At 41.7% G+C, this 20206-nt stretch overlaps 2 protein-coding genes across 3 annotated transcripts in view; both read right to left on the reverse strand.

Moving 5' to 3' along the window:
• Positions 1-1139, reverse strand: part of col7a1l (collagen type VII alpha 1-like) — an 87148-nt gene extending 86009 nt beyond the window's left edge. Inside the window, exon 1 of the mRNA XM_071502282.1 lies at positions 478-1139. Within this exon, the coding sequence (XP_071358383.1) occupies positions 478-603 (126 nt within the window). The 5' untranslated portion in view covers positions 604-1139. The remainder of the gene's footprint in view (positions 1-477) is intronic.
• Positions 1140-1813: 674 nt separating this feature from the next.
• The window catches only part of exoc4 (exocyst complex component 4), a 107980-nt gene continuing 89587 nt past the window's right edge, over positions 1814-20206 (reverse strand). For both annotated transcript variants that reach the window (XM_071501843.1, XM_071501844.1), the window contains 4 exons: positions 16812-16953; positions 14618-14796; positions 14245-14404; positions 1814-3931 (listed from right to left, as the gene is read on the reverse strand). In XM_071501843.1, coding sequence (XP_071357944.1) covers positions 3694-3931; positions 14245-14404; positions 14618-14796; positions 16812-16953 — 719 coding nt within the window. In that variant the 3' untranslated portion in view covers positions 1814-3693. The remainder of the gene's footprint in view (positions 3932-14244; positions 14405-14617; positions 14797-16811; positions 16954-20206) is intronic.

Below are 20206 nucleotides of genomic sequence, written 5' to 3' on the forward strand. Positions count from 1 at the left end.
GATTTGCAGCTTTTACATAGCATAAGCCCATGGCCTCTAGCTCAATAGCTTCCTGCCCCTAAAAGCACACATGCACATATTCATGCAGGACACACAGATAGAGCTTAAGAAGGAGGCACAGCACTCTAATTGATGGTAATGCTACCATTACAAATTGCAAATAATCAACCATTTGACCTTGCTGTGTTGTTTTACTTCCCCAGACCTCCTGCACAAGGTTACCTGCTTTACCTGTTGCATAACGGAACAAAGATGGAGGTTTATTCAAACTGCTTCGTTAATATGCAGTCACTATGCTTTTTTTTTTTTTTTTTTTTTTTAAACTTATTCCACTTTGGTACAACGACACATTAGCTTACATTTTTGTAAAGTTGAAAAGAGTAAATGAAAGACTATGAAAGTGTGTTTCTAAGAAGAATGCTGACATACAACATGAAGTTTACACAGCTTTACCAGCTCAGAGATCCTACTCCTTACCTCCATCTCTCCCCTGTCTTCTAGCGCACCGCGGCTGGGCGCCTCTGCCTCTCCGCCGGGGAGGGACCCTGGGGGGCAGCAGCTAGGCGACGCTGAGCGAAGCTGTTGACTCGGTGTTTCCGTCATTATTTCATGATGGAAACTCGGCGACAAGGGGCTGAAGAATGACCGACAAGCAGTCAAAGTCAGGACTGTAGAACAAAACAACGTCTAAATATCCGTGCTCCACCAAGCTAGCAAGTTAGCTTTCACACGAAGCGTCCTCTGTTGTTGCTGAGCAACAAGTGCGGGGTAAACGGAATTGTGGGTTGTGTAGTTTTACTGTGGGCCCCCTCGATATCTGTGTTTGAGACCCCACGGATATTTCAGAAGGGGTGAAAATTCACAACTCGGGGACGTGAGAAGCGTAAATCCAAATCCCTCCACGCCGCGTGTTCGAACGGCAGCAGCGCGGTGATTATCACGGAAACACCTGTGCAGCTTTTGCTCAGGTGTGCCAGCCTGTCAGCAGGAGGTGTCCCCTCAAACCCCACAGCATGGGAGGCTGGGGCCACACAGTAACAGTCACATTAAGCCTTTTAAAACTTTACTTTGCGTCCCCAAAGGAAACAAAATGCACAAAACCTGGGTGACACAGTTCTAAACACCTTTACTGAGGATGACTAAAACCAAGCTGCAATTAACATTTTTTTCTATGCTTTAAATGATTTATCATCATTTATATTTTGTTTCCAATGTAATGCCCAACATGATTTGGGGTATTTTGACATACACAGTCCAAAAAAAAAAAAAAAGATAATGTAGACCTGTAGTGATGCATTTACTGTTTTAAAATACCTATCGAAAATATGGTAATACTAAACTTTACTATCTGATTTTGAATTTCAGCGGTGGGGTGACCCTTCTGTATATATTTGGAATTTACTTTTCAATTATAGTAGACACAATAGATTTAACAACACAGCCATAGTGCAAATATCACACTGTGCCAGAATGACTGCAGGCATGGACTTGTGCCCAGAACCACACAAGCCTTCAGGTGGTATGCTGTCTGCTTATTTTACTCATTCTGGTATGCTGCACTTGAACACATCATGCTTCGAACCATGTCACACAAAATTTCACACCTGTCAGGTAAAGTACATCCTCAAGTGCTGGTTTTGGATTGGTCTCAGTCATATGATGAGGTGGTGTCATCTCTACAACATCTACTGATCGACTGTCATGTGTGGAAGAGGGTTACTGAGTGTATGATGTCAGATGTTATTCCCCTAGTGGAAAATATGACTGTTTTGCAACCACATGAGAAAAAAGACACAAAATATGTAAGACAAGATCGGGATTGGATGGTTTATTTTTTCAGTATATTAGTGTACGCATTGGCAGATCATGTGTGCTTAATTTAGAGTAGACAAACATCTCAGAGCATTTATGACACTCAACAACCAGAGGAACAAGAAAGATGTTTACACCTGTTCAAGACTAAGACAGGTTGATGTTTAGAATTGAATACATTCTTAACATAAAATTAATCTCATAGAACACATGTGCAAAATAAAGGTCCATTGGAAAGAAATAGAAACATGAAATTGAACCTTTACTACATTTGACATAATTCACTCGAGAATAAAAAGCATGGACAGTAGAAGTGGTTCTCACTCACTCTACATATATGGAGTATGCCCAACATATAAGCCTGCTGGACTTTTGTAGTATGTGTGTGGTAATAGTATAATAGTAACAGTGTGTGACATGACACACTCAGTTAACATTGTATTAAAGTTCCCCATGTATAACATTACAAAAGTAGCTCTAAAGTGAACGGCTGAATGAGCAGATTTTAGATTTCACAGTGGTGTAGTGGTAGACAAACCCCTCAGCAACTCCACTGTTGTTTTCCCATCAATCCAAGCCTATGTGTCATTATGATGGATTGCTCTGTGGGCTTCAGGGCCCACTGTATTGACAAGGCTCCCATTCCCCTCTCCTCCTCTTGTTAAGTACTTCTCTCCCAAGTTAATGAACTAAAAACAGGGAGGGTTGCAGGGAGGGGAGTGATTTGTGATGGTCTCTTGAGTTCATGTGTTTCGTTCTCTTTAGAAGGCTCAAGCATATGTAGAGGGGATGACAAAATAAAGATTCAAAATTGCATTGTTTGGGTTTATAGAGTGAGTCTGAATGATTAAATGTATTCCCACACACACACTTTAATGCAAAAAATGCAAGTCATTCCACTGTGGTATGCCAGACTTGAAATATTACATTTGGAATAAACCTTGATCAGAGGGATGAATTTGCAATGAGCAAAAATATCGTCATTACTCAGTCTGTCTCTTTTGTCCAATTTGTAAAAAATGTTAATCAACTAACAACTTTCCACACTAGCCGCAAAAAGTTTACTGCACAGACCATGAGAAAAAGGACAGATAAACAGATTTTTAACAGCCATAGATATGATACAATTCTCAGCGAGGGGATTCTTTGGGGACCAACCCAAATTGGCAGCAGGCGGAAGATGTGGCCTCATTCAGACAGTCTAATCTGGCATCTGTTATTGCAGACAGAATCAGTGGGCCCACGGGACTGCGAGGAGAGGGGAGATAGAGGTGTAATTGAGAGCAGCAGTTTAGATCTAATAGGAAAATGAGATGAGATTTGGCCTAAGTTCGGGTGAGTGTCCAAGACAATCGCCTTTTATCTGGAGCTGGAGTCATGGTGAGCGGGGGACTCTTGAAGTCGACTTACTACGTCTTTTAAAAAGGGGAAACTGACAATATAGGTTACCTTATGGCATAGATACAGAGGGAACTAGACTTGCAAAGTTTGTCTTTGTGTTGGTTGTCACCTCACTTCCCAATTAGAGTATATATTATAATCTACATGCCCAGAGTTTGAAAAAAGTATATTTGTGTCAGCCCTAGACTACAATGTGATTCATGAGGCAAGATGACACTCAGTCCATCAACAGATTTCACACAAATTATGATCTAGGTCTAAAGCAAACATCCATTAACAGGCTATTTCAGTGTTTCCCAACCAGATTCCCTAAAATCCTGCAGGTTTTTCTCCATCATTCCCTACTCTTGCATACATGACCCAATTAAATTGTACATGTAATTTAACTGGAAAATCCACTGTTATTCTCTTTAATTGGCCATCTGTCTCTGAATTCCAGGCAACTCAACACCCCCCCTCTCTGAACCCTGTCCTGAACTGTTACACCGTGGTGATCTTCTTGTCCTTTGTGGCCTGTTTGATGGCGGCCTGTTCACAGATGATCTCCTTCAGCCGCTGCAGCCGAATGTTTTGGGTGCTCAGGTCCCCTACACCCGTCTGGCTGCGATGCAGTAAGGACAGGGCGTTGATGTACTCCAGCTCCGTGTAGCGAACACCCTGGTCCACCACCAGGTTCAGCAGCTCATCTGCAGTGTTGTACAGCATCTCATAGTACTGCCTGAAAGGAGGGATAGGAAGAATGAAGAGAGAGAGAAAATGACAAGAGGTTCAGTAAATCAGTGGAGAGAGAAAAGAGAGTAAAGAAAAGGACAGACAACAGAGGGGGAAGCAGGGGGGGAAAAGAAAGAAAAAAGTGAGCAACACTTCATATTCCTCTGTTTTGCATTATTCCAGTGCAGAATCAAAACAAGGCACAACAACAAAGGGAAACGCAAAAGTCAAACTAACTGCTGTTGCTGTCAAGCTCAATTTTCTTAAAAAGGACTTCAAGGACCTCACCCTGCCACCGCCAGGAGCTGATGGCATAGGGAGAACATTCACTGGCTACAAACCACTGAGACCGTTTTAATGAGACACTTTTGACAGAGCCCAGAGAAAGAAGAGGTGTGTGTAAAATTAAGAGGTCTTTAACCAGGAGCTAACGCCACAATGGGCCGTTTGACAAAGAGTGTGAAGTACATACTGATAAAGGAGGAGCACAAAGGGAGACTGAGTATTGTTGAACCACACACACTTCCACCTGCTGACTAACACATCCGACAGAAAGGTCAGATAGCCCAGACTGAAGTGAGGAGACACTGTGACTGTATTTGTTTTTTATAAACGGACTGTATTGTTCGTTAAACAGAATATTTAGGGGCCTCCTGTGTATGTGAGCATGGCATGTATAACTCATTGGCCTCAACTCACAAAGGACAACACAATATTTGGCCATAAATATGGATTTTAGGAGGAGGGTAACTTGTCATACACACAATTTACACATGCCTGTGCAAAAAAGAGGAGGCTGAATGGCAGGTAATGCACAGGGGTGTTGGGATGCAGGACTGACCATTATTCTTTGCTCGGGGGCAAAACAGGTCAAATACCTTGGAGAATGTGTGTGTGTGTGTGTGTGTGTAGGACTGTGCCAGCATGACAGCTATGCTCTCAAATACACACCAAAATGCAGGCACTCATTAGAATAGACTTCACCACTATCTGCCCCAGGCTATGGGGAAAAGATCCTGTTCTATAAAGACACACTACATGCTACGCTTCTGTACAGTAGTTGTAGATACAGTCAGAGCAAGAGGGCAGCAGGTGATGTATATCACAAACTGTACTAGGACATGTATGTTTAATATTGGAATATGAATTTGTACATTAAAGAATTATTAATGTCTGGACGACACCTAAAGGACCATCACAGTGTTTTTGTTGCTGATACACTAATCATGTGTTTTTCACTTTCACATCATTTAGTTTGCACAAATGATTTCAGCAACTCTGAAGCTTTTGGTCAAAATGGTTTTTTTTTCTTTCACATTTCTGCCAACCATTTTCGAATGCATGCTGTACACATGATTAGATATGTAAATGTATTTTTCCCGCTGTCATAAACAGCTATTGTTTCCATTCATTTCTGTACAATATGGAAATCAATGAGGTGACTCTTGAAACTTATTTGAGTCATATAATTCATCACAGTGAATTGATGGTCACATTTACTGATATGGATAGAAACCAGTGAAGGCCTGGATTGTTTCTTGTGACTTGTGGGAAGAAACATTGAGCTTGTGTCTCTGTGTGAAACGGAATATATTCATTTTGGATGGTGGGCTGTGCAGCTTCAGCTCCACTTTTTCTCCTTGCAGGTGAAAGAAGCTTCCTTTACGAGCATTAACTGGCCACCTTGGACAAGGGCAGATGCCAGTCGCTCAGCAGCAGTGGCTCCTGCTGCTTTGTGAGGGCAGCAGTTCAGGGAGGAGAGATAATTGCAGCACTGACACTGTTAGGCTGAAGAAAAGCCTTGCAGGTGCTGTGACTGAGGGAAAAAATACATGTTAGGTCCACCTGTTTTCAAATTTCTGAGAAAAAGACATCCATTGCATTAAAGAATCTGGGGAGAGAGTGTCAAGCTCTCTGATGTGCCAGAGGAGGTTGAAAGTAAATGGATTCAAATCTCTGTTATGGCACAGTAAAAAGACACTTTGGTAAGAAAAGATATTTGTATCTCATTTGTTTAGCTCCACCACCCATCCAAGACCCATTCCCTTCTTGAGATGATCATTGTCAATGCTAACGAGGCCTTAATGAGCACTCAGGGAGCTTCTGTTCCAAGGTGTTTTATGTGCTGTCACTCTGGAAGTTCAACAGTAGAGAAAGACCCGGAAAGAGTAATGAAGGGGTAGAATCAATGAGATGGAGATAGAGTGACAGAAATAGAGAAAAAAAAGAGTGATGACAAAAGAGAGTGAGGAATGGAGGTGTATAATATCTGTTTTTCGGCCTTCCTCTGACAAGTAATGCCCTTGGTCATCAGAGCATTTGCATTCTGCTCATCCTGCTCTCAATTTCTCTCCAAGGTCTTGTTCATTTTTCCATCCCCGAGCTCATTTCATGAAAAAGCTTGTCAATATTGATGAGGGTCACATTGGTTTACTCCTGAACTGCGGGGAAAAGACAGGAGAGGCAAAAAAGAGGGAAAAAGATGGTTCCCACTTGTGGTTTTATCTCATAATGAAATGCGCCATGTATTTGTATTTGTCTTTGTAGCTGATAAATGTCTGAATGTGAGTGCCTTTGAATGTGTTCTGCTTTGTATGTTGCTTAAGTGTGGCGAATTTACCTCAGAAACACAGCAAAAAAAAAGAGAAAAATTATCATTTCATTCCCAAGACCCAGTGATTGACTGCACGCTTGAGGCAAATCACCTTGTCATATGATCTAATGGGAAAAACACATACAACCACAAAAAACACACAGTTCCTTTTGTCGAGGGAAGGAGCTTTGAACAGAAGGCTTCCCTCTTTCAAATTCCCATCCGCGGCTCTCAACGGGAAGCAGTTCAGAGGAAAGAAACTGTTGATTTTGAATAGAGCAGTAAACAAGAGAAGGAATTGTACCTGACTGCCTCATTCTTACTTTCTCAAGAGGCACAATGATCGCAAACCTCTGTGTGGATTATGTGTGTAAAGTACACAATAAGGTTTTTCTTTTTTGTCTTTCAGTTCTACAGTTATGGCACGTGTTCAGAGACATGCAGGTTAGGTTGACTAGAGTTTAAATCACCTGTTTGTGTTGTGAGTGTGTCTGTGTAAGTTCTGTGACAGACAGGTGAACTGTTCAGGAGGCTTTTTTCTGCATTACTTGCTACTGTTTGCAAATAATGATAGATGGTACATTCACAATCTAAAAACTGTAATCAGCACAAACTTTCTCTGAGATCTTGTTGTCGAATTCGTGTAGGCTGGTTTACTGACAAGTTTTTAGGCTCAGCTCCCTGTTTCAATTAAGAAAGCCCTTCTGGTAGGCTGATAAGTTATGCACACAGTGGGGAACAAAAATGCCTGCTGAAAACTAAAATGATGACTTTGACCACACTGACAGAAACGAAGTGACATTTTCCTCCAATTTAAAGAACAATTTGTTTCATAAAATAGTAAAAGTAGCTGGAAAGCTTCGGAACCCATCTGTTGATGCAGCAGCCAGCAGGAAAATATTAAAAAATACCTCATCAGTGCTATAAAACATGGCTTAACTACAGTGTAATAGCAACTATAATTCACTTGGCAGTGAAGCATTTAGGAAAAATCCCACACAAGATTTAATAAAAGCAGATTGACTGATGCTCATATATAACTGATGACTGTGTACTAAACCCACTCTAAACCCACTGTGCACTTTGCTGTCCTTTCTATAGCATCTAATATTAAAACAGGAAAGCTGCATCCACAGGAAGACAGTGTGCTAGACTGTCATCTGGTTGTAAGTATGTGTGTGTGTGTGTGTGTGTGTGTGTTTATGTGTTCATGTCTGAGTCGTGAGGACAGCTGGCAATCTCACCTCTGTTCAGCACAAAGGCGGGAGGGGGCTGTTTGAAAAAAGAGAAAGTCTAAGATGTGTTTAGTGTAACTGTGTGTGTGTGTGTGTGTGTGTGTGTGTGTGTGTGTGTGTCTGTGTGTGTATCTATGTGCCTGAGTGATGTATGTTAGTGTGTACTGAAAACACTTTCAAACAGCTCATTACATGAGCTGTTGGAAAGCCATTTGCCAAACAGGGTAAGGGCCGTTAATAAGATTAAAATCTCTCAGCACCCCACCATCAAGAAAGAACCCCCAGTGACACACACCCAACAAACACACACACACACACAAACACAAACACTTCTTCTTATGTGTTTGAGATACAGCTAGTTAATGAAACCAGCATTCGTTTTTTTCTCACAATACTTAGGTGAATTGTTGTTTTGATTGCTAGTTCCCTTAAGTCTTTCTCTATTTATGGCCCTCAGCTCCCTTATGTCTCCCTCCCTCTGCACACACACACACACACACTCTCATTTTACCAATTTCCACCTGCTTCCTCCAGAAGTCCCGTCTATAACAGCACAGCTTTAGTAATCAGCTTGTGTGTGTGTATGGTGTGTGTGTGTGTGTGCGTCAGCATGCCTCCATGGTGCTCTTTCTATTAAATTTTAATTAGCCGCCCCCTCCCTTTCCTCATATACAAAGAATATTAAGTAAATTTATGATGCGTTGATGCAGCAGAGGACAGACAGATATGTATGTCAATGGTACAAGAGTGAGTGAGGGAGAAACATGGGGGAAAGTGGGGGAGCAGGAGGAAAAAGACGAAGACACAAAGAGAGAAGAAAAGCAAGAGAAAGACAAGAATCAGCACAATTAATTTCCCCTCATTTCCACTGTGTATAATATTAAGGCCATTACAGGCTGCTTCTGTCAGCGCGTTTGGAACAACGCATTAGTTAGTGGGGAGAGATGAGATGAAGAAGGAAGAGGAGGAGGGGGGATGTGAGAGTCTGTGGATGACCCTCTTCATCAAGTAGGAGCAAGGCTTGTGTTACTGATGCCAACAACAGGCCAACAACATGCGTTGTTTACTCCCCTCTCTTGTGCCTGTCTCATTTGTATCAGCACCAACTTTACTGCTGTATTGCCGTAAAGTTAAAAAGAACACACGATACAGGTGATTGGCAGACGGTGTCACTTAGCAACCATACAATAGTGATTTGACTGATGTCTCAAATGTCTGGATAACAGAACATATTCAACGTTTTTCATGGCACCTCTCAGGATGAAGCATTCAGGTGTAGCACATCTCGCTTCCCCTCTCTATGAAAAGCTGTGAGCTTTCTATGAACAGTTTGATTCGATTTTACTTCATTTGCATCTCTTTGAGCTCTGATAACACTGGAAACTCTTTTCACAGTTATTATTTCAGACGGCTGTACATCCAGAATTCATGTTGCATTACTCTGACCACCCGCAGCCATGACCCGTCATGATAAGCCTTGGCTGCAGCATAACTGTGTATTTAACAGGTGTTTGCATATGGAAATGTAATGAATGAAACTGTAGTTAATGTTGGAAAATAACTGACATAAATCTTGCAGCATCCTTAACCTGTATTAGTATGGATGTATGTCATTTTCACATATAAATAGTGTTTTTCAAAATAAAACAGTCTAATGTGGCTGTAGTCTCAGTCTCTACATCCTTCTGTCTCTTTTAATCTTCACTTAAAGTCTCTCTCCACCCCTTCTGCCTCTTTCTCCTTCCCTCCAGAGCAGCACATTTGTCTCTCCTCTGGTAATGAGGAAAAGGTCTGCAGAGACTCTGAGACCGAAGCTTCATCAGCAAAGACCAGTCCCATCATGCTGCGCCATGCACAACAAACACACACACATACACACACTCTCACTGGCTTGATCAGCAAAGTCCGGTGTCATAATGATGTGAGGTGCACATAGATATACACACACAAACACAGACAGGCTTGATCAGCAAAGACCAGTCTCATCATACTGCATCTCCAGAAAACAGGAGCAGAGGAAGGGGAAGGGAGGGGCTGAAGGTAGAAGAGAAGAGAGAGAATTTAACAGAGGCAGTGCAGGTGGTTGGATGGTAGCAAAAGAGGAAAAAAAAAAGACAGGGAGAGAAAAATGAAGAAAAAGGGACAGAGAGGAGGAAGAGAGAGATAAAGAGAGAGACACAAGGTGACAGGAAGGGAGACAGAAGCCGAGGGAAGTGACAGTGTACTGAAGCCAGGCCTAAATACAAACAGTTTTATCTGTTGACACCCACTACCTCCTGACACGGCCGTCAACTGTACTTATTACAACATTCTCTGTAGACACACCAGCCTGTCACCTCGACACACACACTGGGATTTAGACGCACATGCACACACACAAAAAGGAGGACTGTTTCTTGCCGATGCACACCTGATCTTAGAGACACGCAGAGGCTGGGGGTAGCACACTCGGGGACAATACGCATTACACAAGAATCTTGCACAATTCACACATGCAGACTCGCACGCTGTAGTAATTTCCAGTAGCAGACAGGTGGGTGCGACGGGCTGAACTCTGGGGCATCTCTACACTGTGCCTGTCAGACTGGTGTTTAGCCTAGCTACCGGCTAAGGGGCTTGCAAGTTTGCTAGCAATGTTATGACAGCCCTGCAACCTGTCTACACGGGTCAGCGGGCAGCTCAGAGCTCCACCGTATGTGTGTTTGTGTTAGTCAGTGTGAGTTCAGTGTGCGTCTGGAAAAACATACCACAAGTGCTGCTGTGTCAGACATTGAAACAGGTACACGTTTATTTACATTTACCTTTGCTGTAGGATATTCAGGTGTACACACATTGTGCAAAACATGTCTCATAGTGTGTCACAGTAAAAATTATTCTAACAGAGTGATATTCTGAGGCTGAATCTGGCTGTGTGTATTTGAATGAAGTCACACACAAGTATTCTATGACTATATTCTTTGGCAATCAGTGCTGAAACAATTAGTTGACAACAGAGAACGATTTTGCATCAGGACTCATGCAGAGCAGAACGGATTTTAATGACAGGCAAAAGGAGGAAAAGCAAGGAAGTTGAATAGAGTTGCAACATTAAAAAAACTCACTTTTTTGGATGTCTGTTTAATGTTAATAAATCTGTTGCCAAGCAAAATAAGTTCAACTTTTCTCTATAGGCCAGAATGGACTGTTGCCATGCAACACTACATTTTTGAAAGTTGTTGTTGTGTTTTGGTGGGAACTAATGTGGCCTCTGGGCTTTTCAAGGTAAAAGACTCCCAAATAACCTCATCTGTTTATCTTATCTGTGCCTCTGTCAAGAAACAGAAATTGGCATAAAGAGGAAGAGAGAGAGAGACACGCAGAGAGAGAGGTGGATACAGGACAGAGGTGATCAATGGAGTGACAAGGCTGATGATGCAGTCAAAGCCCTCACTCACACACACGCACACACAAATATGTCATTGCAGTGACATTGCAGTAACACACAGGTCTGCGGAATAGGATGGAGCCCCTGAACTGTTTCTGAGCAGATGGTCTGTGTGTGTCCACTTGTGTGCCAGTGTTTAGGTGTGCATGTGTGTGTGTTTGACCCTGACCCACGAGCGGATACCGCTGCCAAACGTCTGACTGAGAGACACGAGACGACCATAGGATCCAGTTGCCATACAAACACACATACTCACACACGTTTGAGTTTTAACAATTTGTGTAACATTAACAATTCACGTACTGTATATAAACATGGATTCAGCCACAAGGTGGCACTGTTTCCCCATGCTTCTTCCCAGTCTATGAGAGAGAGGGGTGAGAGTGTGTGTGTGTGTGTGTGTGTGTGTGTGTGTGTGTGTGTGTGTGTGTGTGTGTGTGTGTGTGTGTGTGTGAGAGAGAGAGAGAGACTGTGTGTGTCTTCATGAGTTCTGCAGTGCTGGTTACTGGGCCTCTCCTTAGTTTTAACTCAGATCAATGGTTATTACTGTGCCCTTGTCCAGGTCTCTCTCGGCCTCTCCTTCCCATATAGGCACATATGCGCAAACACACACACACACCCACCCACACACACACAGACAAGAACATAAAAGTACTTGGGTATACAAGCAAGCATCTGTTGCCTTTCTCCAAAGCAAAGCGAGCTTCCTGCTGTGATCACTTCCTTTCTTCATTTCACTCTTGTTTCTCCAGAGGTGGTAATACAACACCGATGAATATTCTACTTTTTGTCCGTTTTCCTCACACTGCTTTTTGACTGCTGAGTCTGATCATTCAGTGCTAGTTTTCTTTACAACAAAACTGGTATGTGTTTCAAATAGCTATGTGTAATATAACAATATCTTTCCTCTAGATGTTTCTTTTTTTTTTACAATGCTCCATTTAATAAGCTCATTTGACCTCAGCTGGAATGAGCACAAAGTGTGTCTGTAAGCCTACACACATGCCATGCACAAGTATTACATGCCATCATCACAATTTCTCATTTGGTCAGTTGCACCAGCAGGTGTGAGGAATGTCGCATAGTTTATGAATATTCATGTGCTAAACACAAATATGGTGATTTTAAAATGCTGATTGGCTTGGCTGAGTGTCTGTGCATGGGTGAGAACAAGGAATACATATTACATGTGTCTATGTGTGTGTGTGTTTGCAAGAGTTGGTGTGTCTTGGAGCCGGAGGCCGGCCAATCCACAAAGCCATGAATGTGTAAACAATGTGCTCTGCAATTCCCAATCAACACCTCCACACCACCCACGCTTCGTAATCAGAGAGAGTGGGAGACAGAGAGAAAAGACAGAAAAGCCATCACTGGCATTTCTCCATAATCAAAGTTGACAGAGGGTAGAAATAACATACTAATCAATGGTCCTCCATATCCAGTACAGTTCAGGTCATTTCAGTTTACTTCTTTGTTTTTTTTTTCCTCCAGGGGGAACTTGCCTACTTGGCAGTACCAGCATATTACAAAAAATAGCCATGTCCAAACATGGCAAGCGCATAGAAACCCATCCACTCAAACATGACACACTCACGAAGATGCCAAGAGCTGTGAAAGGAAGCTAATTAACCCTACACCACAACATGACTACAGGACAGACATGGGTAGACACATAAATATCAGACTGAGGAGGTTGGAAAAAAGGTGCTTTAAAATGGATTGTTGAGGTGCTGACTTCAAAATTAATACATTGTAAGGAGATTAAAAAGGCAGGATCACTGTTTGATAAATAAGCTTTTCTTATTGTTCTTAAAAACTAAATGTCGGTGGAGAGGAGTTTGTCAGAGCCAAAGGCTTCAGCAGGTCACAAGAGAATCTGTCATGTTTTTAAAAAACTTTTAAAGTGTATATTAATTTTTCTAACAAAGCAAGTATTCTGCTTCTTCTGCTTCCTTTAATCACGCTGCTAAAGTTTTATCTTTCCTCTCATACTTTCCTCATTTCATCCACCTCCCTTTACGTTTCTTGCTTTCATCTCTTACGCCGCTGTATGCTATCTTCAGTCCATGCCACCTTCTCCCAGCACATTCTATGCCTTTTCTGTGAAAGGCGTCTTTTCTATGACTTCCTTTCACTTATTTTTTCAATTTTCCTCCCGCCAAGCCCTCCCTTCTTTCTCCATCTTTTCCATCACCCTTCCTCACACACTCTATCCTGTCAAGGACACAAGCTTCTGAAAGAGGAATATAAAAAAATAAAAAAAATCATATGAATACTATGAATCACCCTTTTCTTTCTGTCTTCTTCTCTCTTTCCACCCTCCTGCTCCCTCCCTCTCTTTCTCACTCCCTCCATCTTGTTCACAAAGATATCTCGGCGCTGATTTCCCCCATGGCTGTCAGGGCTGGACAGCACTGGGCAACAGCAGGTAGACTCACAAAATATAAATGTATGAATAAGAAATAAACACCAACAACGTAGCCTGCACACAGACACACAGTGTGGTTGACAATCTGTTTGACCATCTGTCTCCCTCGTGCATTGACATAGTTGATGTCTGAACCTGAGGACATCGTGCAGGTCTGTGTGTGTCTGTGCAGGTGTGTAGTCGTTTTTTTGGTGGTTGATTTAAAGTGAAAAACTGAATATTAACCAGTAAATATTGTTCATGTCTGATTTGATGGCTTCATTATACAGTTCATTTTATTATATGATGACAAATTTAGGTCTTACATAAATATGTTAATATTCTTATTTCTAATATTGATATCAAAGGCCTCATCAGCATTACATCAGCCAAAGGGAAAAGAGCAAGTACCTATAAAGTATTGGCAAGGTTGAAGACAGTTTGGAGACACTGACTGTACAAAATATCTGCTACCTGCTACTTTTGTCCAAGGTTATCAGCCTTCACGGGTAGAAACAGGAATGCATAAACAAAGTGGTACAAAGAGTTGCTGGTTGAAATGTAAAAAAAATGAACAAGGACTGAGCAAACTGAACAAAAAACTGCTCCAGGTGAGCTGCATGTCTGACTAATCCTGTGCAAAAGTGAAAAAGACTCTGACCTGGCGAAGTCGAGGTCGGCCTCCCTGGACATGGTGATGTTGGTGAGGTTCTGCTGGAGAACAAAGATGTTCCTGCACATCTTCTTGATACCAGACTCACTGATTCTCTTAAAGTACTGGGCCCCGTTGATTAGAATACATGAGATCAGGTGACCTAGACCTGGTGGGAGAGATGATGAGTGTCAGATGAGCACAAAGAATCAACAGAGAGAAAGGCATAGAAACAGCAGAGATGAAGAGGAGGAGGACGGACAATCTGGGAGCAACACTGGACTCTATGAATCCACATGAGAAAAAGAAGCTGCTTTAAAAAAGGCAGGTGAATAGATATTTCTAAGGCAGCTCTTCATACTTCACCCAGCTTTGTGCTGACCTTCAAAAATGTACTGGAACTTGTGCTGCTGCAGGGCGGCCCCCATGGCCTCCTCTATGGCTGAGATGTCCTTGTTCAGTTTGACCACCAGTGGGTCGTAGTCCATGCTCTCCACATTTGCCACAATGGCATAATTTCCTTGCTTGGTGAGGGGGATCAGGTAATGGAAACAATGCACCCTGAGATGAAACAGAGGACAGAAAGAGAGAGGGGAAAAAAGAGAAAGAGGGAAATGAGATGTTAGAAATAAATTTCAATGTCTCATAATGTTCTTTATCAACTTCAGGTGTTATCATTAAATGTACACCTGATGATCTTTCTGTAATGCCCTGTAGTGCAGCCTGAATTCTAAGCTCTGCTGAGCTTAAAAACATGGTAATGATATGGAGAAGAAAGAAAAGAGCCTAATATATGATTCTCTGCCAACACAGTTACAACACCGTTAGAAGTCACACCTTACTGGGCACTGAGTGCTCTCACTTCTCAAGCCCTTTATACCTACTCTAACACCTATAATTACTACACAAGTCCTTATGGTTAAAGTACTTATAATATATCCACTTATTCAGCTACCACGACATAAATCTGATTAGTTAAGGCCAACCTGTAAATAAATATGCTGAATAACTCTTAGGAGTGAATGAAGCAGATTGCTGATTTAGTAAATTTACAGGCTATACAAGGCTATATATAGGCTATACTACCTATAAAAAAATACACTTCAGTTGCATTGAAATGTGAAAGCCTGAGGATGTCTTTGAGTCTCCTTCACACTACAAGCTCATCATGTTGAAAAACAACAGTGAATTGTGCCTTCAAAAACATTTACATTTGTAGAAAGTGTGCTAGAGAAGCCCTTATGTCTTTAGATCTAATACATGCATTTTACATGTTTTATTTTACATATTTCATATTTTATCTTGATTTTTATTCAGGAAAAGTTGAGTGAAGATGTGGTACAAACGCGGATCTGAGCTAGTGACCAGGGAGCTGCTCCAGTGCAGTAATTATATGTTCAAGGGTTTTTCTGGCTGAAGGGTTTTTCTCCTCACTTTTCTTGGACAGATTTTGTTGGCTGGTAAAACGACACATACTCATTTGTAAAAAGGTTCATGACCAACTACCATAAACAAGACAGATTTAACTTACGAGAAAACTAATTTGAGAAAATGCCAAACAACATTTTATTTCTTGATCACGGGTACGCAGCATTTCTCTGATAGGCACTAAAAAGAAAATCATCAAAACCATCATCTCGAGAAGCAACACAACCCCATTTCAAGTTTGTCTATGTTAATATCTTATGCCAATGGTAATAGGGCCATAGTGTACATCCTTAATGCTACTTTTAGGACTGTAATGGCTAGAGAGGGGAATTCTAACCTATCCTTTAATGTGCTTTTTCTCTCTGTTCATTTAAACACCTATATCTGAGGTCCTTTACGTGCAAAGACGACTCATGTCTAGACTCGAGGAGTCAATACTCTCATAAGGCCATAATCACAGTGCCCTGGGCACAAAGGTATAAGACGATATGGGTAAATGTCTATTCCCCTTAAGGCACAGCCCACAACTACACCATGTTTTCAATGCCTCCATCTCACTTCCTCCTCTCTCTATTCAATCATTTCTCTCACTGTATCTCCCTTCTTTTAACCCCCCACCTCCACGTTAACCTCTGCACTTATCTCTCCCCCATCTCCTCCACCCTCCCCTCCTGCATTCTTCCTCATGGCTTCATTTAGCTGGTAGCACTATCAGGGGAAATTCGCTAGATGGGGAGAGTCAATGGAGTGTAGCATATAGCTAGACATCAGCCTCAGGGAGGGTTTTCTACTGAAATCATAAACAATATTGCATAAGCTACACAACAGTCTGTGGGGAAATAGTGGTACATGGAATGGAAAAAAAAGGGAGAGGGATGATGGAGGACTATTAGTGGTTGTGTGGGGAGAAAGTATATGGTGTGGTAAATGAACTTGGATATTGACACTGAAAACACATATTCAAGAGATGGTAAAAATTCCTGAATTCCTTGTGCATTTAGGATATAAGTGTGTGTCGCTGATAATGTTTGGTTGTATGATTCCATAACATGTCTGTTTGAGTTTGTGTGGCACGACGGTGCTAGGTAGTAAAAGTCAGGTTGAAACACCCTGTTTCTCAGAAGTGTGAGTGGGTTTCTCCTGCCTACCTGACCTCCAGGTGCAATACCAGGAGACAGCGGTCAGCGATGTCCTGAAAGCTCCTGGACAGGTCACTCAGGGTCTGGAGAATCTGCTCCCTACTGCGTTCACTCTCACCAACCACCTGGCTGTCTGAGCATGGAGATGCACCTGAATGGACAAGAAAACACACACACAGACACTATTAACAAACACAATTACACCAAACAAGGGCAGTGGCAGTGAGTAGAGGAATCATCATTTTACTGGAGGACTCAGGACTAAGTTTCTATGTCTAGATGCTTTTGAAGTGTTCTCTTCTGGTTTACCTTGACCTCTGACACCGCACATACAATACTATTATACCATCATTATTACTGTAACCTATCTATACACACACACGTTGCACTGTACCCCCTGGCAACACACATGTACACTTTAATGCTGACATAATCAGGTACTATGAATGACACCAGCTCATACAGGACACACAAAAGAAAGCCATTAGTTCAACTTCACACACTTCTTGAGTCCTTCAGCATGTTCTTGTACTTTCTTCTCAACACTTGTGCTGAGACAGCAGGAGCATGTGTCAGTGCACTGCATTGTAAACCATACAAAAGACCTGTGTGTGCGCGTGTGTGCGTGTGCGTGAAAAGAGAGAGAGAGAACCAGAGAGCAAGAGAGCATGATGAGTGTATATAAATTCAGCCTGGTGGAGATCAATGGCCATAAATTAGCAAGGGGAGGAAAGGGAGAGAAATTGGCCCCGTCACTCATATGTAAGTCTATTTGGTCAATGAGGCGAGTGTGTATGCGTGTGTGTGTGTGCACAAAGAGCGACTGTTGAGCAGGAGAATGCAGGGGTCTACGATCGATGTGCTGCAGTCAAAGCCAGCTCCCCAGTTACTCTTCCTGCCCTTCCGAAGGTCACACACACACGCACACACACATACACAGAAAGCTAAAGATCGAGTGGCACCAAGTCTAAACTAAGGCCAAAAAATTCTGGTCATCTGTCTTCTCTCTATGTGATACAATGCTTCTGAATGATATCCCCAAAAACAGACAGAAGGTAGAAGACAGAAGAGGCAATATTTAGCTCCAAACGTGTTACACCGACAGATTCCCATAAAGCGCCCTCATACCCAGGCAAACTCAATTTGCCCTAACCTACACATTTAAAAAAATATATTTTTGTTCTCATTATTTCTTCATTTCAAAGGTCTGCTTGGAATGTCAGCTTATTACTTCCCTAAATCTGAGTTAGCTTGGAACTGCAATCCTGTTTTACAGCTACCTCTAAGATGTATCAGAGTTCTGCAGGTAACAAGTAAAACACTACTACATCCGTTACAGCAGGAAACCAGGAGATCTACTGATATTTGAAACACAGACACAACATTAAACTTAGAGTAGAAGTACTTCAAAAAAGGGCAGAGACAAAAGTGAATTCAGAAAAACTTTCTGCTGATATTTGAAAAAAAAGACATCATACATTATATCCACTAAGGGTCCAATACCCAACATATGTAAATAAATGGTTGTAATAAAATTCAAATACCCTGACTGTAATGCTGATTACATGGACAAAACAAATACAGCTGAAGACAAAACATTTAAAAACACGTAATGAATTAAAACATCTAACTGACTTTAATGAGCGAAGTAAATACTGGGTATTCTATCGCATCTGGCATAAGCAGATATACATCTTCCTTATCCAGTGATTCTGATGTTACTAATGTTGTTTACATGAAATTGAGATCTTTAGATGTTGGATAATTCATCATTGTTCTCTCTTACAAGTGGGGTAGGTCTAATTGATGCAGTCAGATGACCCACACATTTATTAGCTGCTGTTTCCTGACACCACACTGCTCCTGAAGTTTCCTTGAAGCGAAACTGGATGGATTAACTGTTACGAAGCCTCTGTCTTTCTCTGGAGTAGTGGTGTTGACTATAAAGATGAAGAACTTTGCATATCCCGCACATTAATAAGGCCAATTTAAGTTCAAAACCTTACTATACACATATTGATATTCACTGGTTTGAAATCATTAATTTCACTGAAACGGTTATTCTCTGCCACAATGTATGGCGAGTACTTGTGCACGTTCATCTCCATGTGTGTCCATTTTGTACGAGCTGGTGAATATGTGCTTCTGTCCCCATTACAGTTACTTTAAATGAACCTCTGATAAGATGAGAGACCATTGGTTTGGGCAAACAGCAGGGAGGTCTGTGTCGTGGCCGTTCAATTAACAAAGCAAACGTGGCCAGGGCTGTGAAGTGACAACAGTGACAGCTGCTCCTGGGGTCTGTGTGCCTTACATACAGAAATAAATGCTAGAGATAGCATTTCTTATTAAAAGGTGTGCATGTGATGTGTGGGGCTGTGTATTCAAAAGTGCTAAATGCATCTCCTGTATGCATGAACTTACTTGCTAATTAACTGTCTCCTTGAGTACATCTCTCGATAATGTGTGTGTGTGGGAGGACACTGCAGTGCGGCGTCACAGAACATTTGCAGCAGTTAGAAGCTGCACATACGCGGGCACCTCGAGTCAAAGACCTACAACACAAAGACCCGTACAGACTAAGGTTCCAACAAATAGTCACACTTCAGATCTCCAAGTTCACGGTTTGCATTACAATGTCTGGTTGTTGACGAAGTCACTTTTCTCACTGCTGACTCCACAAACTTGTTAATAAACCACCAATGATAAGTCATCCTTTTTCTCTTTTTAATCAATTTTGTTGTTACACAGCAAGAAACACTACTGCAAGTTCGGAGATAATTAAGGGGTAGGGTGGTTATCCTTTTAGGATTATTTCACTTAACTATTTCACATGAAATCAGTCTGACAGCAAAACTAAACACATCACATACTCCATGTGTTTGGTTGATTCTTTTAAGACAATACCGATCAACAGCAGTGCTGCAGTATAAAATCCATATAATGTCTTCATAAGGGGCTGCCTCCTCCGCATGGAGAAAACAGACTGCCAGAGATAAGATCTTTAGGTTGACAATATTAATATTAATATTAATCCTGCTAAATGAGCCACAGGAACAACAAACAAGACTTGGCTTTAACATAAAAGAATCCGCAATGATTTCTCAAGGGAGCGCAGCATAATGACATTAATTGACTGCATTTGATTGGATTTAGCTGAAGATGTTTATTCTCTCTGGTCAGCTTCTCAGATCATTAATAGATACAGAACCCAGCATTGACACACAATACTGACACACAAATATTCAGCCACAAACCTGAAAGCAGTGATGTAGGGCATTATTGGTATGTATTGGCAGCAAAGGAATAGTAACAACATCAACAAGTGTTAGCAGCACGCTGAGTGTATACACAGAGACAAACCTGTCATTTGTGCTTATATGAAGTTTCACTTAAGCACCTGA

The sequence above is a fragment of the Trachinotus anak genome, unplaced genomic scaffold (assembly GCF_046630095.1).
Source record: "Trachinotus anak isolate AG129_WGS33_773 ecotype Australia unplaced genomic scaffold, CSIRO_AGI_Tana_v1 ptg000018l, whole genome shotgun sequence".
NCBI lineage: Eukaryota > Metazoa > Chordata > Actinopteri > Carangiformes > Carangidae > Trachinotus > Trachinotus anak.